The sequence below is a fragment of the Mirounga angustirostris genome, unplaced genomic scaffold (assembly GCF_029215605.1).
Source record: "Mirounga angustirostris isolate CCGP_5_RB_7025 unplaced genomic scaffold, mMirAng1.0.hap1 SCAF_11, whole genome shotgun sequence".
Lineage (NCBI taxonomy): Eukaryota > Metazoa > Chordata > Mammalia > Carnivora > Phocidae > Mirounga > Mirounga angustirostris.
In genome coordinates, this window is record NW_026991719.1 from 38051222 (window position 1) to 38068872 (window position 17651).

At 47.7% G+C, this 17651-nt stretch overlaps 1 protein-coding gene across 2 annotated transcripts in view; it reads right to left on the bottom strand.

The window, feature by feature from the left end:
- Positions 1-15618, bottom strand: part of MAOB (monoamine oxidase B) — a 116844-nt gene extending 101226 nt beyond the window's left edge. Inside the window, exon 1 of one of the 2 annotated variants that reach the window (XM_045876575.3) lies at positions 15471-15618. In XM_045876575.3, the coding sequence (XP_045732531.2) occupies positions 15471-15516 (46 nt within the window). In that variant the 5' untranslated portion in view covers positions 15517-15618. The remainder of the gene's footprint in view (positions 1-15470) is intronic. The other variant, XM_054507759.2, reaches the window with a different exon arrangement.
- Positions 15619-17651: the final 2033 nt, after the last annotated feature.

Here is a 17651-nt window from a genome sequence, read left to right on the forward strand (position 1 = left end):
TTTGTCAGACCCCTCTATGATGAATGTCCTTTGACCAAAGACCGACAACCTGTTAACCTCTCCACCCAAACGCTACCAACCAGCTCCCTCACTTTCTCCCTGGCCCATCTTGGATTCTGTTGCCCATGTTTACAATCACTTTTAGTATCTTCAATTCCCTGTGAGAAATCCTACAGGAAGCTGCATAAAATAGTAGCAGGATTACGGGAAGAAGAGAGGCGTGCACCAACAGTACGATTTTGCCAAGAACCCAGAATCTGAGCTGGGCCCAAAATGGTAGCCTGGGATAGACAGGCAGTCCGTGACCTTCTGTGTCTAGTCTTCACAGATTATGGTTGTTTGTTCCATAATTTATCCCTTGGTTACCCTGCCACAAATGTTTCCGATAAAGGAAGAGATCTATATTTGTAGCAATTCCAGGTAAGAGGCTGTGAATCTCAGCTCTAAATCAGCTCACAGAGTGGTAAGAGAATTAGATTCCCTGGAGCTTGTTTGGGCTTGTAAAGGTCTGCCCTCACCCTCCACCATGTTCTGGGGATTCAGAGCACCTAAAAGATCCAGAACTGGGCGCCTGGGTGGCTCAGCTGGTTAAGCGACTGCCTTCGGCTCAGGTCATGATCCTGGAGTCCCAGGATCGAGTCCCGCATCGGGCTCCCTGCTCAGCGGGGAGTCTGCTTCTCCCTCTGACCCTCTTCCCTCTCATGCTCTCTCTATCTCATTCTCTCTCTCAAATAAATAAATAAAATCTTTAAAAAAAAAAAAAAGATCCAGAACTGATGAGGCTCAGCACTCTCCCTGGCCCTCTGCCTCCAACTGACGCAAACTTCATGGTTAGAACATCTTGTGATCTGCAGAACAAAAATACTGTTCAACTCTTGTCTATCTAGATTAGGGTCCAGGGCCAGCAGCCTCTGAGGCAAATCCACACTAGGAGCTTCATCAGGGTTCAACGGGTGTCAAGAAGTAAGGGAAGGAGGACTGGTCAGAGAGAGGAGTTGAACTGAGATGCAGTCACGACAGAGGCCTCAGTCAATTCCACAGGAAGCTCCAGAGCTGAGAGGGCCCGTCAGAGCTGTCCTGAAGTGAGGTAAGGGGGCCAGGCCTCTATACCCCCACATCTGTTGCAGGGTGCCCCCAAAGGAAGGGGCATGCTCTTGGGTGAGTCGGCTCCCCTCAGTCAAGGGCAATTTCCAGAGAGGGACTCCGCAGGGAACCAGCAGGCGGTCAACACTCTCAGCAGGTGGGGGAATAACTGCCCCGAAGGGGGTTCGGGCAGCCAAATGGCATCCACCACGCTGCCATTTTAGGGCCAACAATAAGAAGAGCAAAACTGCAGTCTCAATGGCCTGTGTATATTAGAGCGCAGATTTAAATTTCAACCACTTAGAGCTCTATTTTAAGGACAAATATTTGAATTGGCCAATTAACTCTCCAATAAATCCTCTCACTAAATGTTCCTTCAGGTTCTTTGAGGCCCTGAAGTGACGCTCTCGTCCTCCTCTCCTCTCTGGCAAATGAATCAGATGCACGTATCTTTCTCAGCACCCACCACCCCTCTGAGCATTCACCTGTATGCGTCTCTGTCTGCTTGGTGTACCCCTCAAAGATGGAAACATGTATTACCCATCTGTCTATTCCCACGCCAGCTCAATGCTTGGTAAATAGGGCATTCGATAAGTCTTTATTGAATGAACAAATTCATCAAGGAATGAGCAAACTTGACCTTCTTTTTCTGCCCTGCAGAAACAACAGGATGGGAAAACACATTTGACGAACTGAAGAGCTCATATGCACGTACACCTTTGTCTGTGCTTATCATCAGTGCTTAACAAGGGCTGTTTGATTTTGACTAACTGGCGTAGCCTGAAAGGGCTATTCTGAAACAGTCAAATGTACCTTACAGGACTCCCAAATAAACTAAAATCTAGATTGGAATGCAAACTAGAGAGGAAATTAAAATGTAAAACATGAAACAGCTGTGTGATCCTCTGTTAACAATAGACTGTGGACAAAGGCTATATACCCATGTCTTATCTAGATGGGTAAAAATTAATCATAGAAAACGATTTGTTACAGGGCTATTTTCTTTTCTGCACTGAAGCACAACAGAATTATCTAATTAGTGATGTCAAACTTCTGGATGCACGGGATAAATGGCATCCAAAAAATTAGAAGTACTATAAAAAAATATAATAATGGCAGGCATAAAGCATTCATCGCAAAAACCAGTTGCAGAGGGCAAAATTTACTTGCCACTACGGAAATTTTACAAAGCTGAAGACATTTGTACTTTCTAGTCCCTACAACTTCATTAAATGACAACTACAAACTGGTAAAGAACCATGGCTTTCTCTGTATTGTGCCGGGGGCAGGGGGGATTGTTGGTTGCCTGTTGAAGTAACTAAGAAGCCCATTATTACAATTCCACCCTAAAGTAAACTGGTAAAAATTCTTTTGGGAATGACAATTTCGCAATAATAATTAAAGGCCTTCAAAGGATGCCCAACATTTATTTCTAGAAATTTCCCAAAGAAATAATCAGAATTATGCACAATAGTTTAGGTATAAGGATGTTCATAATAGCATTGTTTAAAACAGCAGAAGTTTGGAAATACAAATCTTTAGCAATAGGACGTTGCTTAAATAAATACAATCCTATGAGGAAATATAAAGGTACCAATATCTTATGGGAAGAGAGCACTTAAGAGATGATGAAGCAGTCATGTTATTATGTATTTAAAACAAATAAACAGATTCAATAGGTGATGTGCAAAAAAAAAAATAGGTGACATTAGTAACAGAGGTGTTTTTGGTGGGGATCAATTATGGGTGATTTTCATTTTCTTTTTGTCCTTTTCTGCAATTTACAATGTTCATAATAAATACGTATTATTTCTACAATTTGTGTTACTAAAAAACGTTCCCATGTCTCCAAAAAACTTCCTTAAACTATAAATCGCCAAGAAAAAAATGTGATTTCATCTTTCTTTTTTGTGTGTGATTTCCTTTTTTGTTTGTTTTGTTTTTTAGGGATAGATAGGGAGTGTGCACGCATGCTTTGGGGGGGAAGAGCAGTGGAAGGGGGAGAGATAGAATTTTTTTTTTTTTAAAGATTTATTTATTTATTTAAGAGACATTGAGAGAGAGAGAGTATGTGTGCATGTGCAAGCAGGGGGAGGGGCAGAGGGAGAGGGAGACAAGCAGACTCCCCGAGCTGAGTGGGGCTCGATCTCAGGACCCCGGGATCACGACCTGAGCCGGAATCAAGATTCAGATGCTCAACTAACTGAGCCACCCAAGCACCCCTGTGATTTCATCTTTCATTTACATCAGTAGCCTTTCTTCTTAAAAATTGTTGAGGGAGGGGTGCCTGGGTGGCTCAGTCCATTAAGTGCCTGCCTACGGCTCAGGTCATGATCCCAGGGTCCCGGGATCAAGCCCCGCACCGTGCTCCCTGCTCAGTGGGGAGTCTGCTTCTCCCTCTGCCCCCTCACCTCACTCTCGTGCTCGCTCTCTCAAATAAATAAATGAAATCTTTAAAAAAAATTTTTTTAAATTTTTGAGGGAATTTTGGTTATTAAATTATTTGCTTATTAATTTTTTACTTTATCCTAAATCATACGAAAAAGGGGTCCTGTTGAATAACAAAAGCTTTTCTAAAGAGCTCATTGCTTTAATGTAGAAAACTGAAAAATAACCCAAAGAAGCGAGATGGAATTAAAGACATAATTATAGAGGCGCCTGGGTGGCTCAGTCGTTAAGCATCTGTCTTCGGCTCAGGTCATGATCCCAGGGTCCTGGGATCGAGCCCCACATGGGGCTCCCTGCTCCGCAGGAAGCCTGCTTCTCCCTCTCCCACTCCCCCTGCTTGTGTTCCCTCTCTCGCTGTGTCTCTCTCTGTCAAATAAATAAATAAAATCTTTAAAAAAAAAAAAGACATAATTATAAAGACAATTAAAGACAGAAACATGGCTGGAATCACAGGAATAAAAAAGTAGCTCCAACTCCAAAACATGGGGTCAGGATTACAAATTCAACATAAAAGAATCATTGGAAATGTTTGAGAGGTAATCCAAAAGGGGAGTGGTTATTCAGGCTGGAAGGACAGCAAATAAAATTAAGGATCTAGCAGGACACTTTCCTCATTGTGCAATTTTGATAAATGTTGAGGAGGAAGATGTGGCTAGAGTAAAAAATGTCCTACGGAAGAGATGATGAACATCAGGTCAAGATCTTAACCTTCTGACATAAAGTGGAAATTAACTAGAGGTACCACTTGAGGTATCATTAAACAGGGACTATGGTAACATGGCTAACATTTGAAAGGTCATTCCTACCTGAAGGTGCTTTCTGATTTTGCCCTCTTTCACAAAACAGTAGGTTTCAGTGACAACTTTGACATAACAAATAGGCTGAACTATTCACTTTGTGTTTGAGACTGCCCAAGATGTGTGTTTGTTACTGAGTAAGCTGGGTCACAGCCCTTGGGCAGAAAACTCTTTGATTTAATCTCAAAAAAAGAGGAAAATTTTACATACAGTCAACGTCCTTCAATTCCAGTTATAAAACCTCAGAGGGAAAACATGAATTACTATTTTTGTGATACTTCCTTTCTTGGGTAGGCTCTCAGTGAAACAGAAGAAAGCAAAGTGCCTTTGAAGGCCTTCTTCCATCCTTGCCTCCCCTCTCCCACTTTCTCTTGCAACTACCCTTAAGAATCAGGATTACCCTTGGGGCGCCTGGGTGGCTCAGTTGGTTAAGCAACTGCCTTCGGCTCAGGTCATGATCCTGGAGTCCCTGGATCGAGTCCCGCATCGGGCTCCCTGCTCGGCAGGGAGTCTGCTTCTCCCTCTGACCCTCCCCACTCTCATGTGCTTGCTCTCTCTCATTCTCTCTCTCTCAAATAAATAAATAAAATCCTTAAAAAAAAAAGAATCAGGATTACCCAATTCATTATCAGCAGCCAGTCACCTCTCAACCTGTTCCAGAATTTCTACCCATTTCCTGGCTTCTCTGGCTCCTCGGTTACCCTCCTCCACCTGTCAGGCTCATACCTGGCCACCTTATCTTTACAGCAAAAATTTTCAACGGCTCCCTCTTTCCAACCACAGAAAACCTATCTATTCACTTGGCTTTTCTTTTTTTTTAAGATTTTTTATTTATTTATTTGACAGAGAGAGAGCACAAGCAGGGGCAGCAGCAGAGGCAGAGGGAGAGGGAGAAGCAAGGCTCCCCCTGGCTTTTTTTTTTTTTTTTTAAGATTTTATTTTTAAGTCATCTTTACACCCAAAGCGAGGCTCGAGCTCACAACCCTGAGATCAAGAGTCACATGCTCTACCCACTGAAGCAGGCAGGCGCCCCATCACTTGGCTTTTCAATATCTCACTGTTTGATCCTGCCCTCCTTCTACTAACTTTATTATCCACATCTCCCCATCCTATTATTCTTGCCTTGCTGGGCTTTCTACCTTCCTATGAATAGAAATACTAGCTGTTAACTGGAGCCTATAGCTCTATGATTTGTTTTATTCCTCCGACCTTTAAAACCTTTCTCTTCTTGTCTACCCACCCAAACCTTGACTGTTCATCAAGCACCTGTTCACATTTCATTCCCTTAATGACACCTTCTCCAACTCCTTGGGTGTTGAATGATTTCTTCTATCCAACTTGGGCCTTGGGTTCCACAGTAAGGAGTTCACTTACATATTAATCTTATTCTTTTTATTATTATGTTCAATTAGTCAACATATAATACAACATCATTAATTGATGTAGTGTTCAACAATTCATTAGTTGTGGAACACTAGGTGTTATACGAAACTTACATATTATTATTTTTTTTGAAGATTTTATTTATTTGACAGAGAGAGACACAGCGAGAGAGGGAACACAAGCAGGGGGAGTGGGAGAGGGAGAAGCAGCTTCCTGCTGAGCAGGGAGCCTGATGCGGGGCTCGATCCCAGGACCCTGGGATCATGACCTGAGCCGAAGGCAGACGCTTAACGACTGAACCACCCAGGCGCCCCTTTACATATTATTTCTAATCGTTCCTTATTGCTTTGTCTCCGGCTGTATTTTAAGTGTTCTGAGGGTAAGAACTTGGTCTTAACCCTCTTTCTGTACCTCTCTTCAGGAAATAAACATATGCTGGCGTTTAAAAACATTGCCCCCTGGGACTGGGTTTTCTACAGTACCTTTGTTTACTGAGTTAACTGAAGAAGCTGAAAATGGATCCATTCTGTGAACATGAAAATAGAAAGTAGAAACAGTGCTCGGGAAATATTAGTGTTTTTTACCTTCTGCCCAGCACCATTCGGTCAGGTTCTTGTTCCGATTGGACTTGCTCATAAAGTGGGGAGTTCATCCCCCAGGACAGTAATTTATTCAAAAGAAGTGGCTGTGAGGCCTGGGCTCAGCCCTTTGGCCTCTCTTGGCGTGCTTTTCCTGGGACAGAAAACCAGGTGTTCTCCCTAGGAGGTGAAATTTTATTAAAATGCTTCCATTTTCAGTCACCAATGATTCTATTAAAGCAAACTTTTTTTTTTAGCTTGTAAAAAATTTATGGGGGCCGCCTGGGTGGCTCAGTTGGTTAAGCAACTGCCTTCGGCTCAGGTCATGATCCTGGGTTCCTGGGATCGAGCCCTGCATAGGGCTTCCCCTACTCTGTGGGGAGCCTGCTTCTCCTTCTCCCTCTCCCTCTGCTTGTGCTCTCTGTCAAATAAATAAATAAAATCTTTAAAAAAAAAAAAGAAATTTATGGGACCTAGATGTTCCTAATCAGAAAGGAATTTTATACCATTAATACCCCCTCTCTTAAGGGAAATAATTACTTTTATGCAGGGACACTACGTAAAAAGATAACAAACTTGAGGCCCTTCCAAATTGGCAATCCTGCACATTTAACCTGAGCAAATCTCCAAAGCATTCTGGGGTGCCTGGGTGGCTCAGTCGGTTAAGTGTCTGCCTTGGGCTCAGGTCACGATCTCAGGGTCCTGGGATCGAGCCCCGCATAGGGCTCCCTGCTCAGCGGGGAGTCTGCTTCTCCCTCTGCTCCTTCCCCTGCTTGTGTTCTCTCTCTCTCTCTCATGCACGCACATGTGTGCATTCTCTCTCAAATAAAATAAAATCTTTTTAAAAAATCTCCAAAGCATTCTGCTATGGGGATAAAAACACTCATTCTGAACACAGCCTCTCAATTTGGCTCATTTTGGGACTTAGAAGAGTATTTGATCTTGTATATTTCCAGGATCCCCTTAGTTAATAACTGCCCATTGACGGGGCGCTTGGGTGGCTCACTTGGTTAAGCATCTGACTCTTGGTTTCAACTCAGGTTGAAAAGGGTCCTGGGATCGAGCCCCGTGTCCAGCTCTGCGCTCAGCACGGAGTCTGCTGGAGATTGTTTCCCTTTCCCTCTGCTCCTCCCCTCTCTCTAAAATAAATAAATAAAATCTCTTAAAAAAAAAATACTGCCCGTTGACTTGTAAAAAAGGCAGAGTTAACACTGACTGACCGTTCCAGGAGTTAGTCCCAGGGCCCTCACTCCACTTTATAAACAAGGATCTGGAGTCTGGGGAAGTAGGTAAATAACCCAAGCTACACATTTAGGGATAGAGGGAGGATTTGAACCGAAGCCCTAGAGCCCTAGAGTCCTTGCCTTTAATTTCTGGGTTATCCTGCTTCCTTGAGAAGGTGAAAGGTTCGCTCCATTTTTTCTATAGGTTTCTAGCTGTGGAGCGTACTTTCTCTGGGTCCAAACCCTGGGAGGACCCATGAGCCTGATGGAGGGATTCTACCAACGTGATTCCATTTCTGGGAGCTAGAGTGGGCAGGGTTCCTTGCTAAACACCAGAGATGGGGACATAGACCACACGAAGTCCCGGATTTTGACCAGCCTATGCTCAGACGAGGGTTCACAGATGCTTAAACACGTCAGTAAACAGGTTAGTGAAATTAAAACTGGTAAGACTGTAGGTAAAATAGTCATAAAAATCCAAAGATGAAACTGGTTAGTGGTAGTTCCGATACAGGGTCACCTGCAACTGTACACATTTCATTTGTCCCAGGTGCTGACTGACATCTGCCATTACACTATGGTCTTGTCACCTGTAATAATTTAATAGTCACTAATCTTTTTTTTTATTTTTTAGAGAGAGAGCACGAGCGGGGGGGGGGGAGGAGTTGGGCAGATGGAGAGGGAGAGAGAGAATCTTAAGTAGCCTCCACACAGAGCACAGAGTCCAACATGGGACACGATCTCACCACCCTGAGATCATGACCTGAGCCAAAATCAAGAGTCAGACGCTTAACCGACTGAACTACCCAGGTGCCCCAATAGTCACCAATTTTAAATGTTATTCAAACCGTAGAAGTTCAAATTCCATATTCATCAGTCAAGCACATATGCATATATAGTGTGAATCTTGACAGGAATAAAGAAATGTACTAGCATATTCGAATTTGGTGATAACATACTAGTTGTCATTATGGATATCTGCACAAATAACAGTTGGCCTGAAACATTTTGTGGTACTTTAGTGTGTCAAAGGAACATGGAAGTGCAACTCGGGTCCAAAATGTTAAAGAAGTAAGTTAAAATTAGATGAGCTCATCACATTCATAGGATAAATTTGACCGGAGGGGCCACCTGTGTATTTACTGTCAAAAATACAGGGGGTGTCTCCGTGGCTCAGTTGATTAAGCATCTGCCTTTGGCTCAGGTCATGATCCCGGGGTCCTGGGATCAAGCCCCGCATCAGGCTCCCTGCTCACAGGAAACCTGCTTCTTCCTCTCTTCCCTGCTTATGCTCTCTCTCTCTCTCTCTCTAATAAATAAATAAATAAAATATTTTTTAAAAATGCAGGAGGGGCACCTGGGTGGCTCAGATAAGCATCTGCCTTCAGCTCAGGTCATGATCCCAGGGTCCCCGGATCAAGCCCCGCATCGGGCTCCCTGCTTCGCGGGAAGCCTGCTTCTCCCTCTCCCACTCCCCCTGCTTGTGTTCCTGCTCTTGCTATCTCTCTCTCTGTCAAATAAATAAATAAAATCTTTAAAAAAAATGCAGGAATCGCCAAAGCAAGCTGATTTTCAGTTACGAGCTGTAGTGTTTTAAAACCAATTTTGATAACATCCATTATCGGCCGCATTACTAAAATCCTCTCAACGTGTACATCTTTGCAGCCACGGGAGTGTGAACAAACGATGTCGAAACACATTCCAAGTTCGTGTCACACAGGAAGTGGCCCGCTCTGATAATGGGCAAAGGTTAACAGACCGAACTAGCTGCTCCCGAGATGACATTTTCACTGGAAGCAGAAGAAATCAAACAAGGAAACAAATGCCAAACTGCGTAACAGTGGGGTGATCTTAACATCCAACATCTGCCGGGCACCGAATGCATGAGAAGTGTTTGTAACAGAAATGCGTTCTGCAGTCAGAACTTCTCATGTCTTTCTTTCTCACGCATATATCTTCAAAGTAATTAGAGTTTAAGATTGTTCTTCAGGGCGCCTGGGTGGCTCAGTTGGTTAAGCGACTGCCTTCGGCTCAGGTCATGATCCTGGAGTCCCGGGATCGAGTCCCGCATCGGGCTCCCTGCTCGGCAGGGAGTCTGCTTCTCCCTCTGACCCTCCCCCCTCTCATGTACTCGCTCTCTCTCATTCTCTCTCTCTCAAATAAATAAATAAAATCTTTAAAAAAAAAAAAAAAAGATTGTTCTTCAAATTTTGCTGCTGGCTTTCTTGTATCTATCTGTGCGAGTAAATCACATACAAGCCAAGAAAGTAGGGCTGGGAGGCAGCATCCCTGTATGGGATAATAGTCCATGAATGTGTGTATATGCGTATGTTACTGCATGCCCAGACACTAACCATTTCCTCAACCCCAAGTTCGACAGTGGAGTCGGCTGGCATGGTGCCAGCGCAGATCCATCTGTGGTCAGTGGCCATTTGTCAGCCTGATGAACAATGATAACCAGTGTCTACCGTGTGCTTGCCGGATGCCAAGCCCTTTGCAGGCATTTTCTCATTTAATCCTCTCCACCGCTTTGCGAAGTGGATACCATGCTTATCCCTATCTTCTGAATGAGAAAACGAAGACATGGGAAGGTTACCGATGTCTGTCAAGGTGGCACAGCTAATTCATGGTGGAACCAGGGTAGACGCCGCGCTCTTAACCCTCGCCTCTAGCCCTGCCCTGTAGGACAGGGGGGCCTCAACCTCAACGCCCCGCCTGAAGCAGAGGAAATTGCTGCCACGGATACCGGCCAAGCCGAGCCCGAAACCTGGAGGATATAGAAGGATTCAGAAATCATGCCCCTAGTGGCGCCTGGCTCTGCCCACGTGGCCCAGCAGGCCGGCCCCTCCCACCGATGTGCCCCAGGTATTAGAATCAGGCAGAAGGTACAAGGCTTTGGCTTTCTTAACCCTCACAGAGCTGCTGGGAAAAGTCAAGCTCCTCACGCCTTGCCCGGCGTGTGGACAGCACTCGAAATGCTAACTCTTTGTTATTATTTATTATTAATAAGCAATTAATCCTGTTCCATGAATCAATAGTATTTGCATGTACTATTCATACATTTGTGATTATAATGAAGACAGGAGCTAGGTGGCTGGAATGAGGCCCGGGTCAGAATCTGAACACCCAGGCTGGGGTGCTGCTGATAGCCAGATCCGGGGCTGCCGAAGTTTCTCCTGACGATGAATATGGTGAGTCCCAGAGCCCCAGGTGAGCCTGAGCTCGGGAGGCCCCTCACTGGAGGGAGTAAAGGGATGGGGTGGGGCAGGAGGAGGCTGGAATCGGGCAGGTCCCTACTGATGCCGGCCCCCGTACCTCACATCCTGTTGCTATCTTATAAATGCCGCACAGCAAGAAAAATCCTTAGTGGGTGAAGAGGAGGAAGTGATCGCACAGAAATGCCTACTTCTTCTCCCGCAGACTGAAAAATCCTAGCGACTCAACAAGGATATATTTTCCAAAAGGCATAAGCTGAAGCTGTAATGACCGGCTCGTACATTCTTTCTCATCCTAGCAACAGCCCCCTCGTGCTGATAAAGGCATTAGGAGTCTCATGTAGAAGATGAGGCCCCGGGGGGGGGGGGGGGGGGGGAGGGACGGGTGATGGAACTTTTATGGTGACACAGTAGGGAAGGGTAGGAAATGGGATCCCTCATGAGCCCGTGTGACACTAAAGTATCTATTGTTTTCACACTGCCATGCTGGCTCTCTCTGTAGCCTCTCTTTGACGGGGATCTACAGATTTCCAGGCACTTCTGTAACACCATTATTTTTCAGAACATTCAGGTGGGTTCTAGGACCCCAGTGATGTCCTCCGCCTTTCCTCATCAAAGGCGAAGATGAAGTTTTGCCATTAACACAACAGGCCACATCCGCCTACTGCATCCTTCAATTCATGATCCCTCATAGGCCATCTGCAACAGTTCTTGCCCAGGCCGGGCCCACCAGCCCCTAGCAGGCTCCGTCCCCTGGCCCACACAGATCACCTGCCAGGCTGGTTTTGACTGTTGCAGGATCTCAGCCAAGTGCCAACCAACCTCAGATGGTTGAATCTCTTTTCTCAAGCCTGGCAAAAACGTCCTCCTTTCTGCTTCGAATTTCCCTTTTTTTTTTTTTTTTTAGCTTTTATTTTGAGGATTGAGCAAGAGCCATTCCAGAATTGCAAAAGATAGTTTCCATGGTTTCACCAACCCAAACACAGGACAAGAAACAATATGCTGCCCTCCAGCTCTATGTGGGAAATGCTGTTACTCTGTCAAAACCCCAGAGATCACCTGCTCCTTGGGCAGAAGAGATTTCAGGAGGTATGCATTTATAGGCCGCGCACATTTCTCAAGAAGCTATTCCACAACTTCCCCAGAATTTTTCAAACATCAAAAAAAGAAAGTTGTACATTAACCAGCTGCACCTCCCTTAATTGCTCATCTAAAGAGAGCAATTAAAACTTGCTGACAGCTTGAAAAACTATCAGAGAGCTAGCAGAAGGTCCCAAGTTTAATAATTAACACATTTTAAAAACCAGAGCCAAATTCAGGCACTTCTAAACGTACATCACTGTGGCGGTCACCTACTAATCCTAAAATTCCAATTTGACCCCCTCTCCCGCCCTCCGTGTGATTTGGCGGGAAATGCAAAAGGGTTTGGAAGTCGGCGAATGTGAGTTTTGGATCCAATCAATTGCTACTTTGTCGGTGTGAAGTTAAAGGTCACCTCCCTGGGCTCCAAGGGCTCACAGCCCTAGTGGAGGGGAAAGTGAACCATTACAAACTCCTGGAGAAGAACCAGGGGGCAGGGGAAAGTAAAACAGAGGCGTCTAATCCAGGGGGGGTTCAGGAGGGCAGTCCTGGGAGACGATATCTCAGCCAGGGTGTGAGGTTAACTAAGTGTCTTTCAGCATGTTTCCTCCTCAAACTACAGAGAATGACTGAAACACCTTCCTCCCTTCCACCGCCCCCCCCCCATACCCCCAGCCTGTCCTGGGCGTCCTCGCTTCTCTCTCTTGGTTTCCTTCATTTCATTTGCTTCAGTGGCTTCAGCTAAAACTTCGCCGCCGCCTGCATCCGTGAGCCCAACTTCCTCCCTGCATTTCCACCTGCTAGACACCTCTCCCTGGCGTCCTCCCGGCACCTCTGACTCTCTGTGCTTCATCCTTCTCCCAAACCTGCTCTTCCCCGTCCCGTCCCTCTTCTTGCTAATACCATCACCATATTCCAGTCACTTGACACCTGTCACTCTGTGAATGAAAAATCCTCAGTACTCATTCATTGACCACACAAAGAACTAAACCTGTTGGGGATGATGTACAAGCCTCCCTACAATTCATCCACCAGACCCCGCCCCCCCTCAATTCTCCACACCGAAGTTCTCGAGGTTTCCTAAATGTGCTACTGTGTTCTTTCAAGTTTGTGATTTTATATCAGCTGTTCCTCAGCTCCAAAGGCTTTCTACATCTAGTCTCCTACTGAACTCCTATTCATCCTTTAAGACCTGCTTCAAATGTCACCTCCTCTGTGAAGTCTGCCCAGATTTTTCTCAGGCAGAGTTCGGCATTCTCTCCAATCACCTTCCCTGGGACTTTGTGCATGCACCACTAAAGCATCTTATCAGAGGTCATGAGTATTTATTGTTCAGGACTCTGTCTCCCATATTAGCTTGTGAATGCCCCCAGGGCAACATCCTTATAATTTATCTTCTATTCCCTTCAGGATAGGATGTGGAACAGGAAGTAAATGGTCATTGCATGAATGAATAATGAATTAATGAACAAATTCCTCTTGTGGCATGTACCACTTTCGACCCTGTATTGTCTTTGTTTGGGTATCTCATCTCCTTTCCTGGATGGACAAACCTTCCAGGGCAAAAGCAATATGATCCATTCTTGCGATGACCCGGTAATCTAGCAATAACTAAGTGGTGTTGCCCTCATGCAGCAGATAAAGCAACTGAGTTAAGGCCTTGGAACCCTGCTTTCTTGGTTTTGAGAACAATGCCTATCCCATGTACTGTTCTTGAGAAAAGGCAGATCTATTCACCTGTCCCCTCTTTTGAGAGTTTGAGGGTGAATGCAGAGGTTCACCACTGCTTGCAAAAATAGCCAAACCCTGGTCTACCCTTCCTGAATGAGCCCAACATGACTAATTTGAGTGATCTTGAAGGTCTAGAGTATGAATCAGAAAGGGCAAAATAAGGGGGGGGGGCGGAACAGAAAAACCTGAATCCATTAGACTTGGGGCAAACGCAGGACTTTGGGGGCCTGGCAAGAGAACCTTCAGTTTCTGTAAGATGGGATGTTATGCAAGGCGGCATCAAGAAGCACTGAGTAAGGGGCACCTGGGTGGCTCAGTTGGTTAAGCGACTGCCTTCGGCTCAGGTCATGATCCTGGAGTCCCGGGATCGAGTCCCGCATCGGGCTCCCTGCTCGGCAGGGAGTCTGCTTCTCCCTCTGACCCTCCTCCCTCTCATGCTCTCTGTCTCTCATTCTCTCTGTCTCAAATAAATAAATAAAATCTTTAAAAAAAAAAAAAGAAGAAGAAGAAGCACTGAGTAATATTTTCTAAAGCACCTAGGTAGCTATGTTTTTAAGTCCAAGTTCCTAGAGGAGAAATATGCCAAAAATACTGACAGGAAAGAGAATCGATATAGCCTTGACCCACCTTAGCATGCCATTGTGCCTAAGAATCTATGTACCTGCAGCACTGGACACAGAGTCTGGCACGAGTGAGCTCAGGAGGGCCCCACAAACAGAAGCGGTAGCCTGAGATGTGACCCAGAGGTGAGAGGCCTAGAGCAGAGGGAGCAGCACAGAACCAGGATCAGCACCCAACATCCAAGGCCTTGGTTTACTCACCAGGTCCAGCAGAGTCAGGGCCCCTCTATCCTGCCCACTCCCGGGGAGCAAGGACTGACCTTGCTCCTGAGACCTGGCCAGGGCAAGTGTTGGCCAACACATCCATGGTTTGGGGAGGTGTCCTAATTACTCCGCAGGCACCAGGAGACCCTGGGATTTGGGCCTAAGCATCCCCACGGTTCTGTTAGGCTGTTCTGGGAGCATTGCTTAATCCCACTAACCTCACCCCACATGGTCCGCCCTCCTCAGAGGGTAAGTTTCCCCACTGACCTCCATCCCTCCCTCTGGCTTCTGTCTTTGTGCCCTGTAGTGTCTCTGTGTCTCAGAGGGTGGTCTCTGTCCCCAACCCTGCCCATATAGGCTAGGCCAGAGTCAAGTTTCTCCATTCCAGCCCTGTTGGACTTGTTCACCCAACTTGTTCATCCTGCTCTAAGGGGGGGGGGGGGGGGGGTGAGAGGAAAAGAGCTATTTGCCCCAAAGGACCGGCTGCCCCAGAGAGACCCATGACAATCACAGAAATACAAAGAGGCAGGCTCAGGACCGGTCTTTGACAATCCATCGCCCCGGGGGCCCAACCCCTGCTTTCGGACCCAGGAGCTGTTCCAGGTCGTTTGCCTGCTACCAGAATTACAACACGTTGTGGTGCACGCCGGCTTTCAACGAGGGCGCTGAGCGTCCAAGTCACGTTGGAGCAAAGGACTGATCTTTGCTTGGAAAAAGTGACGGACCTTGGCGTCACCCCCTAGTAGAAATCTCTCGCCTGCCAGCCCCCTTTCTCCTTGCCTCGAAAATTCCCCCAAGCGTAGGCCTGGCAGCCTTGGGAGGGAGAAGTGCAAAGCCGGGCCCCAAGCTTTCCAGACTTTCAGCCCCCCGCTTCTGTCCAGGACCGCACCAAATCCTGCCCGCGAGGGAGGCTCCGTGCTCGGCGCTCGGGACCCGCGAGATCCCCGCCAGGGCGCAGAGTCTCGGGGGTGGGGCGGGCGGGGCCAGCCCCCACCCCCGCCCCAGGACCCTCGGCCCTCCGCCGCCCGCGCGCCTACCCCTCCCCCACCCCCGGGCGGCCACCTGTCCGGGCGCAGGAGGAGGAAGGAGGGCCGCCGCCGCGACTGACCTGAGATGCCGCCCCCCACCACGACCACGTCGCATTTGCGGCTCATGGCGCTCGCCCCGCTCCGGGCCTCCCCGGTGCCCGCTGCTCGGCAGTCTGGGTCTCGGCCCCCGCCCGCCGCGCTGCTGCCCCCGCGCACTAGCGCCGCCGCCCAGCCGCTATATCGCCCGCCCTGGGCCCCGCCCCCGCCCGCAGCTCCACCGCCCGGACCTGGGGAGGGCGGGCGCCGGGGGCGGAGAGATCACCTGGGGCCTGCAAGGTGGGGGGCGGAGGAGGGAGGGGGAAGGGGGCCTCCCGGGAGCCCTCAGCCCCCGGCCTCCTGCACAGTCTTTATTTCCCACGCGCCTCCCTCGTGCGCTGTCCAGCTGGTGGGCGGGGGGAGGGGGCTGGGAGGGTGGCGCGTGGGGATGGCTCCCTTCAACCCCCCACTTACTCCCCCAAATGGAGCAATACAAATAATAGCAAGCATTCACCGAGTGCTTTCCAGATCCCAGGCACCGCATTAAGCGCTTTGCATGCATGATTCCGGTTAAGGCTTCCAACAACCCATTTTACAGATGAGGAGAGCGAGATAAAAGTAGTGAGGGGCGAAGGCAAGATAAAAAAAAAGCCAGTAAGAGGGGCGCCTGGGTTGCTCAGTCGTTAAGCATCTGCCTTCGGCTCAGGTCATGATCCCAGGGTCCTGGGATCGAGCCCCACATCAGGCCCCCTGTTCGGGGGGAAGCCTGCTTCTCCCTCTCCCACTCCCCTTGCTTGTGTTCCCTCTCTTGCTGTGTCTCTCTTTGTCAAATAAATAAAATCTTAAAAAAAAAAAAAAAAAAAAGCCAGAAAGAGAAAAAGTAAAAAGCAAGGTGGTTCTGAGACCCACTTTGATCCACAGAGCAGTATTGTCACTACCTCGGGATATACTTGGGAGGGATTCCCAGCCCCTCTCATCATCCTTGCAGAAACCCACCTTTCCCCGACTCCGCACCCCTGCCCTCATGCCGCAATGAACTCAGGAAGAGTGAAGCAGAGAGCAGAATTATCTGTAGCCCTGGGGTATGGGTCTGGGAACCTTGGCTTTGCCACACATAGGGGTGATTGGTCAGTATTACAGGAGGTTAAGATGAGACAGCCCAGGGGCACCTGGGTGGCTCAGTTGGTTAAGGGACTGCCTTCGGCTCAGGTCATGATCCTGGAGTCCCGGGATCGAGTCCCGCTTCGGGCTCCCTGCTCGGCAGAGAGTCTGCTTCTCCCTCTGACCCTCTTCCCTCTCATGCTCTCTGTCTCTCATTCTCTCTGTCTCAAATAAATAAATAAAATCTTAAAAAAAAAAAAAAAAAAAGATGAGACAGCCCAGGTAAAACAGAGGTGTATTGCTTCAGGGGACTTGGAAAGCCACCTTTCCAAAAGTGGAAAGAAGCAATGTAGGGTGGCTTTTCAAGAAATAATTGTGTGAAGTGCTTCAGTTCAGGGTAGGGGAACTGTGGGACTGGCGGGGCGGGGCAAGGCCTGGCTCCAGGTCTGGTGAACTCTTTGAAGCAAACTTCCACATCGTCACACCCCAGTCCTGGTATCCACCTGCTACCAAAGCATCCTGAGCTTCTGCCACCCTCAGACTAGAAGAGGGTTTGGGCATATCTGTGACTGAGAAGTCACCTATGGCAGAAGTCGTGGTTCTGCTCTGACCTGATTTCTAGAACTTTCCTCTCTCCTGCTTTGGTGTAAAACAGCCCCACAGCCTGAATGTGCGTCCCCACTGCCCCACCCTGAGGACAACCCATGCCGGCCTTCTCATTGCCAAACCCTGCCTGTCCGCCTCCATCCACAGGGCCCGGAAGCGTCAGGCTTCTTAGCTGTGGACACTCTGTTCCCTCACCTAGACTGCAAGAGAATCTCATGTCCGGTGGGGTAGGGTGAGATGGGTGGAGAGGGTACTTGTAGGGTCAGCTTGGGATCTCTTTGGCATGGCTCCCAAAATAGAAAGTCAGCCTGGCTCCAAGGCATCTGCAGCTTTGAGTTTGATGCCGGCTGACTTTTCTTTCTTTCTTTTTTGAAAGATTTTATTTATGTATTTATTTGACAGAGCAGGAGCACAAACAGGGGGAGCAGCAGAGGGAGAGGGACAAGCAGACTCCCCACTGAGGAGGGAGCCAGACTCCAGGCTCGATCCCAGGACCCTGGGATTATGACCTGAGCCGA